Here is a 15896-nt window from a genome sequence, read left to right on the forward strand (position 1 = left end):
AAGCCACCCTGAAGGCACTGAAGAGGTGGAAAACACTGAGGTGGTCTATTTGCCCCTTAACACCACGTCTCTGCTCCAGCCAATGGACCAAGAGGTGATAGCCACATTCAAGGCACACTACCAGTGATGTGCAATGAACCAGCCGGAGAAAGCAAGCAATTCTGGGAGAGGAACTTGGTCAAGACCTTCTGGAAGAAGTACAACATCAAGAACACCATGGACAATATTACTACAGCATGGAAAGAGGTTAAGGGAGGAACCCCGAATGTGGTGTGATGCAGCTGCACAAGGTGTGGCTTAAGCGTGTCCACTTGTTCGTTGGGTCTTTTCATGTTGAGCAGATCTGTAGAGGCTTCACTAATTTCACTCATGAGACAGGGTTTGAAGAGGTGGATGAAGAAGACATTTAGAAAGTATTTGACAGCCACACTGAAAATATTTCCAATGAGGAGCTGATGAAAATGAAGGAGTAGATGGTAAAGGAGAGAAAGATGAAGAAGGAGTGGAAGAGGGGAAGGAATAGGCACTAGTGTTGGATCTAAAGATCCTTAGTTAGTTTTTAGGAATGATGAACCAGGCATTTGCATTCAATCAAGTAAAGGATCCAAACCCTGCCTGAAGTGATGCAATATGTTATGCAACTGAGGAGCTGCATACATACTGAGCATTACTTGCATTTTAGAAATGAGCAGCAAGGCAAACAACAAATAGTCATCATTCTTCCCACCTACAGCATCCACCAGTATGCACAAAGAGCCATCACCATCTACCAGAAAAACATCAACACATCACTCTGACCCACCTGCCTCCATTTTGTCTGCCTCCTCCTCCTCTTCACTGCTTCCCCTGTCCCCCTCCCAGCCATGCTCCTCTGCTCCCTCACCACATTGCACTCTTACTGCCTCACCAGGGGAGGATGTTGATGACTTGGACCAACCAAGAACTCACTTAAGGTGAGTTGGAAACTTGTTTTTAGATTTTTTTGGGGGTAGGCGGCTCTTGACCGAAAACATATCCGCTTTGAAACCATGTTATAATTACCTCATTACAGGATATCTGTGCAATGGGTTGTCACTTGACGTAAACCCATTGTATAGCAAGGCCCAACTGTACTAACTTCATCCACAGAACAATATAACACCTTGATCAAAACACTATACAACAAGCCCCCTTCCTGACATTCACCCATCAGAAATATTTTTCAACAGAGATGATCAAGTACATCTAGCTTGGCTTACATCAGGACATCACCCAACTCTCCTTAGCTACTAGCATAGATATAGACTGGGTAAAATTACAAGTGACACATGTCCAACTTGTAGAATAGGCCCATACAACATAATACATATAATGGAGCACTGCACAGCACATACTACAACAAGAGCCTACGGGATGACCCCAAACCGAAGTTGGTTACCTACAGGTCTGTTCAGTCAGACAGACTTGAGGTTAAGCAACAACAATAACAAGAACAACTATCTGGGACTAGATAAGGTTCCCTGTTACCTAGTCGCTAGGGAAGAAATGAAGATCACATCAACGTTGAAAAACATTGGCTAGACGTTAAAACCACCTCAGACTCTTCCTATCTTCTGTTTAAATATGTCCTTCAACTATACCATAAGCTGATATGCAATGCACTAGCACATTGTTATCATTCTTTAATACCACAGTTGCCTCTAAGAAAGAGAAGGGATGTCATGAATAAGGGAGGGAAGTAGGAAAGACTGGACAGACATGACAGGCAATAAACCCTCTGACCCACCATACGGAAAGCTTTATTCCAAAAGCTGCCAATTAACTGGCCTCTCAGGAGTTAGTGCTTAAATAATGTTTGACCACTAGTGAATTCCTTAGGAAGAACTGACACTTTTGAGAAACAAAACATTATGTTATTATTATTATTATTATTATTGTATTATCATCACTAAGCAGTTCCTCTTGAAGGCAGAGGTTCTTGACCAGGGAACTAGATTCCAAGAGAGACAGAGGAAATCATAAGATAACGATAACGATACACACAGTCCCTAGTCTGAAGTAACCATGATCTAGAAAACTCCTAGATAAAAGAAGTATAGTAAACCTGTTCCTCTGGAGAGACCTGAGGCATCTGTGTAAAGCCTAGCAAAACTAAAGACATGTAGGCCCAAGACAAGGAAGAGAGAGAAAAAAATGGGCTCACCCATGCAAATATGACATGTCCAAAATATAATCATAACAACATCAGCAAAGTTGATAAAATGCCTTTAGCAAATCTCAAAATCCTACTTCAGTAAACCTAATCACAGTAAGTAGACTCTGGAAAGTTGATTACATCTTATTACAGCTTTCTAGAGATTTAAATCAATGGGTACCAAGAAAACCATTATAAGCTTAAGAGGAGTGAATGGATCCTGTTGCAACAAATACTGACTTATACACCTTATGCTGCAAAACACAACTTAAATAACATATTGGAAAAAGCCCAGGGTCCCTCATCATTTATCATGTGCTTTGGACACTGACTGAGGATTTACTGTCTCTATCAATACACAGAGTTTAGAATTGTGAACTGTAGAGCATGGTTGCTTGGAGTCTAGCCACACCCTGAATACAGTGTGGACTGTACAGCATGGTTGCTTGGAACCTGGCTACACCCAGAGTACAGTGCACCATCTGGGGATTGTCATTTTTGTTTAATAAAATTCCAAACTTCAAAACAAAGCGAAACTGGAGAGAGGGAAAGTAATGGAGTTTGGTGTGGAAGAATTTGCTTTCATTCTTCCTCACTAAATCAAGAGGGGTCAGTATGGTCAGTCACTCATTCCTCAAGCAAGAACTGCTGAGACTTTGAAACTAGTCATGGACATTAACCCTTAATCAGTGGGATAACTGCAATATTTTGTTAAGCTTAAACTCATTTTCTTTCTTCATGCCATAAAGCCCGGGTGTAAATCTGGCACAATGCTCCCTGTTCGTACTGTTTATAAAGGCTCCAACATGCTTGCGTGCATCAACTTTAGCCACCTAAAGGTGGCTCTCCACATTGCTCAATCTCTGGCAGCCCCCCTATTCAATCCCTTATCCCTGTGGTCACACTCCATGACTTCGTCCCAGGTCTTTTTCGGTCTGCCTCTTCCAACTCAACCCTCTACATTCACACTTCTCACCTTCTGCATCAAACTGACATCTACCATTCCCTCAACATGCCCAAACAACCTCAATTTACCTCTCCTCATCACAACACCAATACACTCCTGTCCCACCCTTCCTCTCAATTCTTCAGTTGAAATCCTAGCCCCTTGATTATTTGTCCTATCTGTTAGTTCAGTTATTTGTACAAAGTGCAATCTCCATTTTTATACCCAGTGCACATACTTACAACATTAGTCTGTGGTGAGGCACTTTGTTGAATGCCTTTTGTAAATCTAAGGAAAGGATGTTTACTGCTTCATTCCTGTCATACTCACTCAACATTTTGTGGAAAAATTCAAGCAAGTTGGTTAGGCATGATCTATTTCATCTAAACCTATGTCAGGAGTCCATAATCAGGCTGTGATATTCCAGGTATTCAACAATCCTGTCTATAATTATTCCTTCTAAGAGTTTTACTATTACAGACATTAGGCTAAATGGACTGTATTTCTCAGGATATCCTTCATCCCCCTCTGCTCACATCTGACAGCTTTCAGTCTTCTAGTACCATCCCCGTTTCCACTGACTTACTGAAGATTTCTGCATGTCAAGACGCTATGTGGTCAGGTACCTCTTTAACAACTCTTGGTAGGATTTTATCTGGACCAGGTGACTTGTAAATATTTAGTCTGTCGATTCTTCTAGCCACCTCCTGATGTGTACATTTGAGAAAGATGAATCTTGTCTCTCATGGGGTAAGACTGGTCTTGCCATGTCATAAGTATCTTCTACTGTGAAGACAGATGCAAAATACAGCAGAAGAGCCTCACTATAACTGACTAATTGGGGGAAGCCTGATCTGATAAAGCTGATAATCCATTATATCCGATGGATGCATCCCCCAACTGAGGTGCGAGTTCAAGCACATATTTGAAAATACAGTCAAGTCGCCTATGGTGCGGACTTCTATGGCATGGTTTTCTATGACATGGCAAGGTGCCAGACACCCCCAAAATGAACCATGCGCGGCAAGATTTGAAACGCCCAGGTAAATTCCCCTGTTTGTAAACAAAGAAATTGGCGACCACTTTAGCTCCATACTACAAGAGCTCCAACTGTGTACTTTTTTCTCTCTACAAGGAGCTTCAACTTCACCAAATTCATTGTGTTAGTAATTCTTTGGGTACTGTGACTAGCTTATAGGTTTGTTCGTAAAACTGCTATGAATGGGTTGGTGATGAAGCACCTGTCTCTGAGGTAAGACAAAGTATAATGCCTCCCATCATCATCATCTTCACGTATATAAGAATGATTATTAATGTGTTTAATGTGAGTTTTTATTGTCACTTGAGCATACAAACTTCATTAAATAAACTTCTTCAATCAGTGCTGGACCTGGCAACCTCTGCCATCTTTAATGTTTTGGTCGGTCAGCTGATCTGTGTCTACTTGGCCGAGCTTTTTTTCGCTCGATCTGCAGCATGTGGTATTGCCCAAGTAGACACAAGGCTGATCACCCTCCCTTTTGTGCCTATTGTTACGTGTAATACTCGTACATGCATTGACTGAATGCTTGATTGTGTGTGTGTGTAAAGTGGGGAAAAATTGGGAAAAGTGGGGTGAAAAGGGGAACTTTGGGTGAACGTCCAGAACCAAATTCCAATTTTCCTATAGGTTTAGTTATTTGTATGGCACAGGCTTGGTCCAGAACCAATTAGCTGCGCCTTAGGCAACATGACTGTGAATGAGTTCAACAACATTTTCTAATACAATACTAGTAATGAAAACTATACCGGTACCCATTTTCCACTAACCCATAATTTTGCCCTTTTGTAGTTTACTTCACATCCTGGTCAGCACTTATTCATGACTAGTACAGTATTACTAAAGTCTGTTGTTACAGCTTAGCAATCTCGATAAGCAGAGGGCAGTTTCAAACCAGGATGGAGTAAAGTGAGTAGGAAATACATGTAATGTGACCCATTACACACCATTTAACAAACACTGTTTGTTATAGCCAACGGACATCCGATGGCCTTCAGTGTTCATTAAATCTGATATCCAGTCTACTGAAGTCTATTAAGTCGAATGCCCACTGTAGGTATTTATGTCTGAGATTTGTATTACATTTGATAAATTCTTCAGTGGTCTAATACCACCTTTGAAAGGTTTCCTCCTATTTAGAGTACATGGCTGAAGAATTCTTTAGGGCTCTCTTTGCATTTTTTTTCCTGAATGCTCAATTTCTTTTAGACAACTTTATCAGAGATTTCACTTTTCTACAGTCTTGAAGGAGTCCAAACCATTCTGGTCCTGGCTGCTTTGGGCTCTCTTGTATGCAGCCTTTCTCCTTTTTATTTCTGTGGCTATTTCATTAATCCCCCCCCCCTCTCTTTCTCTCTCTCTCTCACACACACACATACACTATCTATCTATCTATCTATTGCCCGATGCCCTAATCCCGCAAAGGATGGCTGCAGACAAAATGCCTCCAAGTCGCTCTGTCACCCACCATTTGACTGCCCTCCCCCCAACTCACTCCCCCCTCCCTCATATACCTCTCAACTCCATCCCTTCACCTCATCCTAGGTCATTCCCTCCCTCCACTTCACCTACATACACCCTCTTAGTCGGTCTTTCATTCTCCATTCTCTCTACAAGTCCAAACCACCTCAGTGTATTTCTCCTAATTTTCTCAACAACATCCACATCCACCCCACAACGTTCTTTCACTTCTAAATTCGTCGACCTGTCCCTCCATGTCACTCCAAATACTCATCTCATGTAACTCATTTCCACTAATCCCACTCTTGACTTGTTCCCCTCTAGCAAGGTCCATGCCTTGCTTCCACACGTCAGGGTAGGGATCACAGTACTATCATGCAGTGACTTCTTAACTTCCATACTCACCTCCCTATTTCTCATCACTGCTTTCAGTGAACCAACAACCTTATTTCCCTGCTGTACCGTTTCAAGCACTTCATCCCCAAAAGTTCCATCCTTACTCATCACACCAACCAAGTACTTGAATGTACCTACATTATCCAGATCCTCACCATCCAACCTCACTGTGCATTCTGTGACTTCATTCCTCTCAAACACCATAACATTACTCTTGTTTACATTAACTTTCAGATTCCTCTTCCTACACACTGTCCCAAATTCATTCACCAAACCTTGCAACTCCCATTCATCTTCACTCAACAATACTGTATTATCAGCAAACAGCAACACCTGCATAAAAGAGAGGCGATAAAGATGTAAGGAAATTTAGTTCCCAAATAGGGCAATTGATCAGTGGAAGGCACTACTGAATGATATAGTTTGTGCCAAAACAACTCATAAATTTAAGGATATGTACGATAAAAATAGTTTAAGACATGGGACAGTACGAGCATGACTCATTCCTATAAGGATACAATTAGGTAGGAGCAATTAGGTAAGAACACCCACACACACACACAATAGACAAATGTAAGAATGAACCCAAATTGTTTTATAGATTTGTCAATGGCAAATTGAAACAAAATGATGGATTCACCAAAATGAAAGTAGAAGGAGAGGTCTATAAAGATGCGAAAATGTGAGCTGAAATAATGAACAAACGATTCCAATCGGTTTTCACCAATGAAAGGGAGTTTATGGAGGGGGAGGGAGTGGCTAGAAACATAGTGATAAAAGATATAAAAGTGGAAGTGCAGGAAGTGTATAAATTACTGGAAACTCAAGATGTAAGGAAAGCCCCAAGACTAGATGGAATCTCTTATTGGGTACTAAAGGAATGCAGAGAACAACTGGCGGATAAGATTCACAGTTTAATTGTGTGTTCTCTTCAAGAAAGGAAAGTGCCTCAGGAATGGAAGAGAGCCAATGTGGTACCAATTTATAAGGGAGGAAACAAGGAAGAATCCCTGAATTATTGACCAGTGTCCCTGACCAGGATGGCCGCAAAATTGTGCGACAGAATCCTGAAAGACAGATGGATGAAATATCTGGAGGAGATGGAAAATTTTGGCAGAAACTCAGTTTGGATTCAGAAGTGGAAGGTTGTGTGTTTCCAATGTGTTAAGCTTCTACTCAAGAGCGATTGACATGCTACGGGAAAGAGAGAGAGATGGGTGAATTGTGTGCATTTAGAAATGGAGAAAGCCTTTGACAAGGTACCCCACAAGCTACTAATGTGGAAACTGGAGCCCATGGGAGGACTGCAGTGGAACCTCCTGGAGTGGATGAGAGACTTCTTAAGTGACAGACAAATGAGGACAGTGATAAAAGACAAGATGTCTGGATGGAGGGAAGTAAACAAGTGGAGTCCCACATGGCTCGGTGTTAGCACCTGTAATGTTCCTGATTTACGAAAATGATATGGTAGATGGAATGAACAGTTATACAAGTCTGTTTGTTGATGATGCAAAGATCTTGAGGAGCGTAGGAGTTTAAGAAAACTGTAAAATGCTGCAGGAGGACCTGGATAGGATTCATGATTGGAGCTGGATGTGGGAAATGAAATTCAATAAAAAAAAAAGTAAAATATTGGAAATGCTTAAAAGTACCAAGAGACTATCACTGAGTTACTTGATGAGTAATGAACCAATCACAAAAGTGAGAGATGAGATGGATTTGGGAATACTGGTACTGGTCCAGGATAATTTGTCACCAGAAAAACACACAAAGATAGTTAGAGATGTATTGTCTCTTGGCTAACAGAAGAATAGCATTTCATTACATGGATGAGATGTTGAAAAAATTGATAGTGGCCATGAGCTGCCCCAGGTTCAAATATGTAGCAGTAGTGTGGTCCCCACACAAAATGAAAGGCATCAATAAGATCGAAAGAATACAAAGAACAGCATCCAAGATGGCCCCTAGCCTGGCAGATCTGTTGTACAAAGAAAGGTTGGAAAAGCTGGATCTGCCTTCCATAGAAGAAAGGAGAGAAAAGGGTGACATGATTGCAGTGTTCAGGGCCATGATGGGAGTAGAAAAAATTGACAGAGGATATCTGTTTGTATTGGATGTAAGAGTAACAAGAGGACACGGAATGAAACTGAAAAAGCCAAGTTGCTTGAAGGACACCAAGAAATATGGTTTTCCATATAGATGCATAGACCTGTGGAATAGCCCGGACAAAGAGACTGTCCAGCCTAGCCTGGTAGATCTGTCGTACAGAGAGAGACTGGAAAAGCTGGAGCTGCCTTCCTTGGGAGAAAGGAGAGAGAGGGGCGACATGATTACAGTGTTCAGGGCCAAGATTTTACGTACAGTACTTTCAAGTATAAATGCTGTGTTTTATTATTTGGGTAATGAACTGACGCTTACTTACATTATGTGTTTCATATATTGTTAATTACCATGATGTGGCTTAAATTTAGAAGCTAAATGTTGTGTCTTTACTATTTTCCTACTGACTGAGTGTTGTGCACTTTTGGGGAAACACAAAAGTTACAGTATGTGCTTTATGTTTCCTATTATTTGACCAGCGGCAATGACGTTACTTACTTATGAGTATTATGTCTTAATAAAATTTTTAAATATATAGTATAGTTATCATTTAAAAACTTCTTTAAAATCCAAATCCAAATAAAAAAGCTAAAGGCACTGTTATATTTTGATGTAAATTAAAATTTTAATATACAGGTATACCCCAGTTTAACAATGCAATTCGATGAGTAAAAACCCACTGTTAGGTAGGGAATCATATGTCGGGGTAGATTTAACACGTAAAGTATAGGGATGCAGTTTTGAGCCTTGGGTTTCCCCCAACCAAGTCCTAAACTCACCCATATGAGTCCAAAAACAAGTTTATTCCTAACCTAAACCCCCGAATAGCTTTAAAACAAGCTAAACTAAGCCTAAAAGCAGTTTATAACTCACCTAAACCCAAGAATAAAATCTGAAAATCATCAAATATGTCTGGAAAATATCAAACTTAGTAAACTGTACCCAAAAATGACAATGTTCACCCCACCTATAACTCTCTATCTATCTATTGCCAGACGCCTTAATCCCGTTTGGGGTGGCCACAAACAAATCGCCTCCACGTCGTCCTGTCCCCCATCATTTCACTGCCCTGCTCCCAACTCACACCCCCCTCTCTCATATACCTCTCCACCCCATCCCTCCATCTCATCCTTGATCTCCCCCTCCCTCTTCCCCCCTCCACCTCACTCACATACACTCTCTTCGTCAGTCTCTCACCCTCCATCCTCTCCACATGGCCAAACCACCTCAGTGTGTTCCTCATAACACTTCCTATCACATCCACATCCACACCACAACGCTCCTTTATATCCTCATTCGTCAGCCTGTCTCTCCATGTGACTCCACAGGCTCCTCTTAAATAACTCATTTCCACTGCTCTCACTCTCGACTTGTGTCCTTCCAACAATGTCCAAGCTTCACTTCCATACGTTAGAGTTGGTATCACAATACTGTCATGTAGTAACTTTTTCACTTCCATGCTCACTTCCCTGTTTCTTATCACTGCTTTCAAAGAACCAGCAACCTTTCTTCCCTGCTGTACCCTTTCAAGCACTTCACCCTCCAAACCTCCATCCTTACTCATCACACTACCCAAGTACTTAAATGTACTCACATTTTCCAATTCCTCACAATCCAACCACGCTGTACATTCACTGACTTCACCTCTCTCAAAGACCATCACTTTACCCTTCCCTACATTCACCTTTAGATTCTGTTTCCTGCACACTCTCCCAAACTCATCCACCAAGCCTTGCAGCTCCCCTTCGTCTTCACTCAACAACACAGTATCATCTGCAAACAACAGTACAGGGAGTTTCCAAACACTATCCTCTCTCACCAGGGTCACTCCAACATCCACTACCCTACCTTGTACCTCTTTTATTACCCCATCCATGAACAGGTTGAACAACCATGGAGACATGACACATCCCTGTTTCAACCCAACCTCCAAAGAGAAAAATTCACTTAGTTCACCATCCACACGCACTGCAGCCTTAGCATCATCATACATACTCTTCACAGCATTCAACAACTTTCCATCTACTCCACATATTCTTAATACTTTCCACAATCCTTGTCTATCCACCCTGTCATATGCTTTCTCCAAATCCATGAAAGACGCATACAACTTCTTTCCCTTCTCTAGAAACTTTTCCACTAAAGATCTAAGAATGAATATCTGATCTACACAACCTCTTCCCTTCCTAAAGCCTCCCTGTTCTTCTCCAACTAATTCCTCTGTACTTTCTCTAACTCTGTCAATAAGTATCCTACCATACACTTTTCCTATTATACTAAGAAGACAAATGTCCCTATGATTACCACACACTTCTTTTTCCCCTTTTCCTTTGTACAAGGGAATAATTATACCTGACTTCCAATCCTCCGGGACTCTACCTTCCTCCCAGGCCAATCTGCATATCTTCCACATCCATTCTACTACTATCTCTCCCCCATGCTTCAGCATTTCACCACACACTCCATCAATTCCTGGGGCTTTCCCCAATTTAACTTTCTTCATTGCTTCCACAACTTATATCCTACTGATTTCTTCCTGTCTTCTCACCTCCCTCCTTCCCCCAGCCATTCCCCAGCCACTTATACTTGCATTACTTCCATCCTGTATGTTCAACTATTCCTTAAAGTGTTCTCTCCATCTGCTCACTTCTTCTCCCTTCTCCACTAGTAACTAAAACACATTAATCTAAGTCTAAAAACAGTTTACAAATCAACCTAAACACAAAATTGAAGTCTAAAATATCATCAAAATCGGTTTTAAAAATCACTGCCCATCGTTAAACCGGGGTTTGGCCATTGTTAGGTGGGATATGGTGGTATTTCTATCCCAACTGCCAAGCCAGGGTATTGTATCTCGGGGTATACCTGCAATTATTTTTGTGCCAGCATTTTTTCTATCCATCTATTGCCAGACGCCATAATCCCATACGGGGTGGCCATTTGACTTTGAGTTATTTGTTTTACGGGGAGGAGCACTAACCCTCCACCAACCCACTTTCATTCATTTATTCATTGCCAGACGCCATGTATCCCAAACGGGGTGGCCAAGGGCTTAGAGTTAATTGTTTTACAGGGAGGGGCACTAATCCTCCACCAACCCCACTTGACACGTAGGGAGAACGTTATGCCAACAGCATCTGGTGTTCCCAGGCGGTCACCCATCCAAGTACTAACCAGACCCAACGTTGCTTAACTTCGCTGATCGGACGGGAAGCGGTGTACTCAACGTGGTATGACACGAAATGATAAAGGCTAAGGAAGAACTAGGCAGCACTACATCAAGTGGGTGGATGATGGTCGCCACCACCTACCACTAAGCAATTTTTCACGTTCACTAAAAAATTAAGATTTGCAAGTAATGACCAAGTTTGGCACTAAATTTCTTAAACTCTAAGAATGGCAGCAATAATTAAGTTGTGAATACTATTTAATTATATACATTTTACTGAAAATTAATAGAAAAATTAAGTGAATTTCTGCTCAAATTGCTTATACAGGTACCATCGAAAGTCATCATTAAGCCTGCCCCACTGACGGAACACCGCCAGTGTGTATGTGTCTACCATCAGACTCGGAAGTTCATACCAGTCCGCCACAGCTACTTGACGAAAGACTGTTGTCTAGATATTTGTGTGAAGTTTCATCCTAAATATTCTGTATGTTTTAGTTCAAGCATTTTACCATTGATGACAGTCAATAGAATGTGGAATAAGACCGTAACTTTGAAAAATAATCATCACTACGGCATTATTTCACACATAAAATGGTGGAGAACTAAGTGCTGGAGACTAGGATCATTGAGTAAAAAACACTTACTTATTTCTCACTGTTACTCAGCTGATTCCGATGTGATTCCAATTATTGGATTTTTCCCTTACAATACCAATACTGATATTAATATGCTTTTGCTTGCCAAGTTACAACACTGGTTGTGGGGATGAATGGTCAGGAAATCCAGTATCTAGAACGTGTGATGAGCATGGATGAAAGTTTACACAACAAAGTGCAGGAAATGTTACAGCAGGGAAGGAGGGCTGCAGGTATACTAAGGATAATGACATGGAACAGGGAGGTGAGCTACGAAACAAGATGTTACATAATAGTACTGTGATCACCACAATAATGTAATGAAGTGAAGCTTGGACTCTTGAAATGACACAAGTCCACAGAGAGTGGTGTGGGAGTTATATGAGAAGATATGTAGAATTATGTGGGGAAACTGACAGACAAATGAGGAACTTCAGGAGCACTTGTGGTCAGGGTCAGATTTACCAATAGGCCAAGAAGGCCATTGGCCTAGGGCCCACCGGTATCTGGAGGCCCACTGAAACTAATTTGTCGTGCAGTGTGCCAGCGTATAATCTTGTTTCAAGTGTGAACCAAGTATTTCATTATATAATGTATTCACAAACACAGGGGCCCCTGTACAGTAAGTATAGGGTCCCTGTATATTTTTGGGGCCCACTTATGAGTTTGGCCTGGGGCCCACAAGTAGGTAAATCTTGCCCTGCTTGTGGTGTTGATGTGGATGCATTATAAAGTGCTAGGACTACCATGGAATGGTTTGTCCATATAGATTATATGTGGAGTGAGACATTGACTAAGAGAGTGTATGTGAATGCAGTGGAATGGGAGAAAAGAAAGGCAGTGACTGAGGATGAGATGATGGGACAGAGTTGAGAGGTGTACAGTATAAAGGAACTTGATGTGGAATGGAGGACTGCCGGATGACAGTGGACAGGGCAGCATATGAGTAATTTGTTTGTAGCCAATCCCTCTTGGATTGGCTACAGTAACAGACAGCTTTTGCTGCTGGGAGTCTTCCCCTAGTTAGACCAATTTACTGAAGTTTACTAAACAAGTATGGTGCAAAAATGACATCAAACTACAATTCAAAAACTCAGTCCTTAAATTTGTACCAAAGTCATGCAAAGTTTTACCCAGGTACAACATCATGCTGCTTGTGTATCTTTGAAACTTGCAACACATAATAAAACTAACAATGGATGTGAAACTAAAAAAAAAAAAATCTGTTTTGACAAATTATCAATATGTTAAGTACAGTAATGACTAATCTTTGAAAAATTATACCTGATAGTAAACAGGACTGGAATCCAGGAGCAATACCCCTTATCTGCAACTGTCTCTGGTTCTGGTGATGGGGTTGACTCTCTGTTTAACCCCTGTACTGTCACACCTCTTGCTTCACCTTTCTCTGGATCCATCTCCACCTCTCTGCAACTACCAATGACACTCTTCAGTGCAGGAATTCTTCACACAGCACTGTACAGTAGATATATCCCTTAAATCTACTGTGGTAAGTGAAAATTGCATTGGATGAGGGTCATGTTCCAACAAAGATTTCCTTCTCAAATATTGACATACACATTTTTTTTTTTCTACAGCAGAAAATGAGTAATAGGTGGATGTGGAACACTGCGATTCTCAAAATTGAAAATGACCAGGATTAAGAGGCTTTAAGAAATGTGAATTTTCCAGGAAACTAGAATTTTCAAACATTACCATCAGTTATTTGTATACACATCTGCTTGCTCAGCATTTCCTTAAGTAATCACCGCAGCAACTCCATCCATCCATCCATCATCCAATCCTATGTCGCCCCATGAGAAGCGTAGGAACCTAGGGCTAGGCAAGTTGGTCCTGACATTTAAGATGAGAGTGACCAGCCTCACTCATCACTGAGTGGCATTACGTTAGCAATAAACCCCAACCACCCCTTGGATATAAATCTACACAGGCTCAATCCGACTGGCGCAACTTAATTACCCATTAAACCACTAGGCACCATAATTTGGTTATATGGTTACCACCCAGCATTGAAAATGGTTTCCTGGTGTAAAGGAAACCATCTGGCTTGTCACTCAGTGTAGAGTTATCCATAGGCAGAAGGAAGAGGAAAGAATGAAGGAAAGAAAGACAGAAGAAGGAGTGTAAAGCCACTTGTAGACAGAAGAAAAAGGAAAAAGTATTGGAAAGAAAGACAGAAGAGGAAGGATGGAAGAGAGGAAAAGGCAGACACCCAAAGCAGCACCACCTCGAGTGAGTGGATCATACTATAATTTCTTATCCCACAGTCATGATTTTGATAAGTCTGGTGTAAAAATTCAAAAATTACAAATTTTTGTCCGTAGGGACATAATCAGGCTAAAAAAAAAATGAAATTAACCTTTTGGGTCAAGTTGGTCCAACTGTCCCACTTATGCTTGCTTGGGTGACTGAAGACTACTGCAAAATTTTGTCTGTATAGTGGAGACCCTGAACATGAAACCTGGACCTTATCTGGTAGTACAGTGATCCACTGGTTATCATGCATAACTGGTACTGAACCTTGTGTGTGATAATCAAATGCATGTTAACGAAAGCACAGAACCAGTGGTATTTATCCTGACTGGTACCAGACCCCTTTTACAACAATTTACACAAACTAAATATAAACATACTGTTATGCTAAGTATCAGAAACACACATCGGCATGGTCAGGTTAATAGACAGAGCACAATATGAAAGAAACATGTACCATAGAGAGACCTGAGATGGGCTTGAGGTTCTGAGGCTACAGGGTGGAAAAATAGAGGTTTTCACCACCTGGGATAAACTCCTCTTGTAGGGCTTTATCTTTGAATCCCTCCAAGCCATCAGAAACCATGGACTCTGAAACATCACTGTCCAAAGAAACCAGCTCAGGTATGTGATAATAGTATTTTTTAGTTAAATAACACAGTACTGTACGTGATAATGGTAGGAGTATCAATTTTAATCTTCCAGTGATAACAAAAACTCCTACAACCAAGTGTGCGATAACTAAGGGATCACTGTAAATACAGTATGGTAAATTCAATTTTTTTATGTAAAACTATTTTTAAAAAATTTTCAGGTAACTGATATTTTCAGAAATATGTAAAACTATTTTTAAAATTTTGTCAAATAACTGATATTTTCAGAAATATTTAATATTTTAGGAACCACACTGTAGTGTACCAGAGGAGATAAGTGCAGATCTGAATTAATGTGCTAAGCAAGCAGAGTGGAAGTGAACACAGTAGGTGTAGTAATGAACAGCAACGCAGTGGTCTGGACACAGTATGCACAAGGTAGATAAAGATTCATGAAACATATATAATTATAAAACTAGTTAATGGGATAATGAGGAAGTACCAAGTAACTGGTAGAAGGATAAACTGTAGGTATACACGAGGAAGAATGTCAAACTGGCAGGAGGGAATAAGTTGTGAAGTTTAGAAGTGTTCTTGTCACAGACACCATGGATGAACTCTGGGAATGGGCATCCAGTAGCAGGCAAAACAACATTCATGAGAGTACTTAAGGACTGTTCACAGAGATATGCAATAAGTTGCACCCAAGGAGGAAGACCCACAGAATAACGTACAGGAAAAAATGGTGCACTATGTTCAAGAGGGATGCATGAAAAAGCCCCCTGATAGGGAGAGCCACATAACATGGATGGGAAGGAAACAAGGTGGTCTGTCTGTGCTGACTATCCACTTCTGGGAACTTTCCAAAATGTAACAAAGCAACAAAAATGATGCCAAATATAATGCTGCTGCTGCTGCTGTTGCTGGCAACAGAAGAGCATTACTCACATATGTAAATACTCACCCACTTTCATCCTCATGCATAAGAGCCTGGCGATCGTAGTTCCATACTTTTTTACGCAGCACCGTAAACACACTCACCAGAATCTATGTGGTGGAGAGTGGAGAAGAATGGAATCTTATATTAATCAAACATTAACACCATTC

The 15896-nt window shown here is 41.0% G+C and overlaps 1 protein-coding gene and 1 pseudogene across 1 annotated transcript in view; both read right to left on the minus strand.

Annotated features, from left to right (window-relative positions):
• Positions 1–178: 178 nt before the first annotated feature.
• LOC145404027 (mechanosensitive cation channel Tmem63-like) overlaps positions 179–15896 on the minus strand; it is a 31314-nt gene continuing 15596 nt past the window's right edge. Inside the window, exons 3-5 of the mRNA XM_080275630.1 lie at positions 15754–15836; positions 13243–13356; positions 179–188 (exon numbers count right to left, since the gene is read on the minus strand). Coding sequence (XP_080131756.1) covers positions 179–188; positions 13243–13356; positions 15754–15836 — 207 coding nt within the window. The remainder of the gene's footprint in view (positions 189–13242; positions 13357–15753; positions 15837–15896) is intronic.
• LOC145404156 (5S ribosomal RNA) lies at positions 11241–11359 on the minus strand (annotated as a pseudogene).

This window comes from Coenobita brevimanus, chromosome 62, assembly GCF_032717465.1.
Source record: "Coenobita brevimanus isolate Jiangsu-jjx chromosome 62, ASM3271746v2, whole genome shotgun sequence".
NCBI lineage: Eukaryota > Metazoa > Arthropoda > Malacostraca > Decapoda > Coenobitidae > Coenobita > Coenobita brevimanus.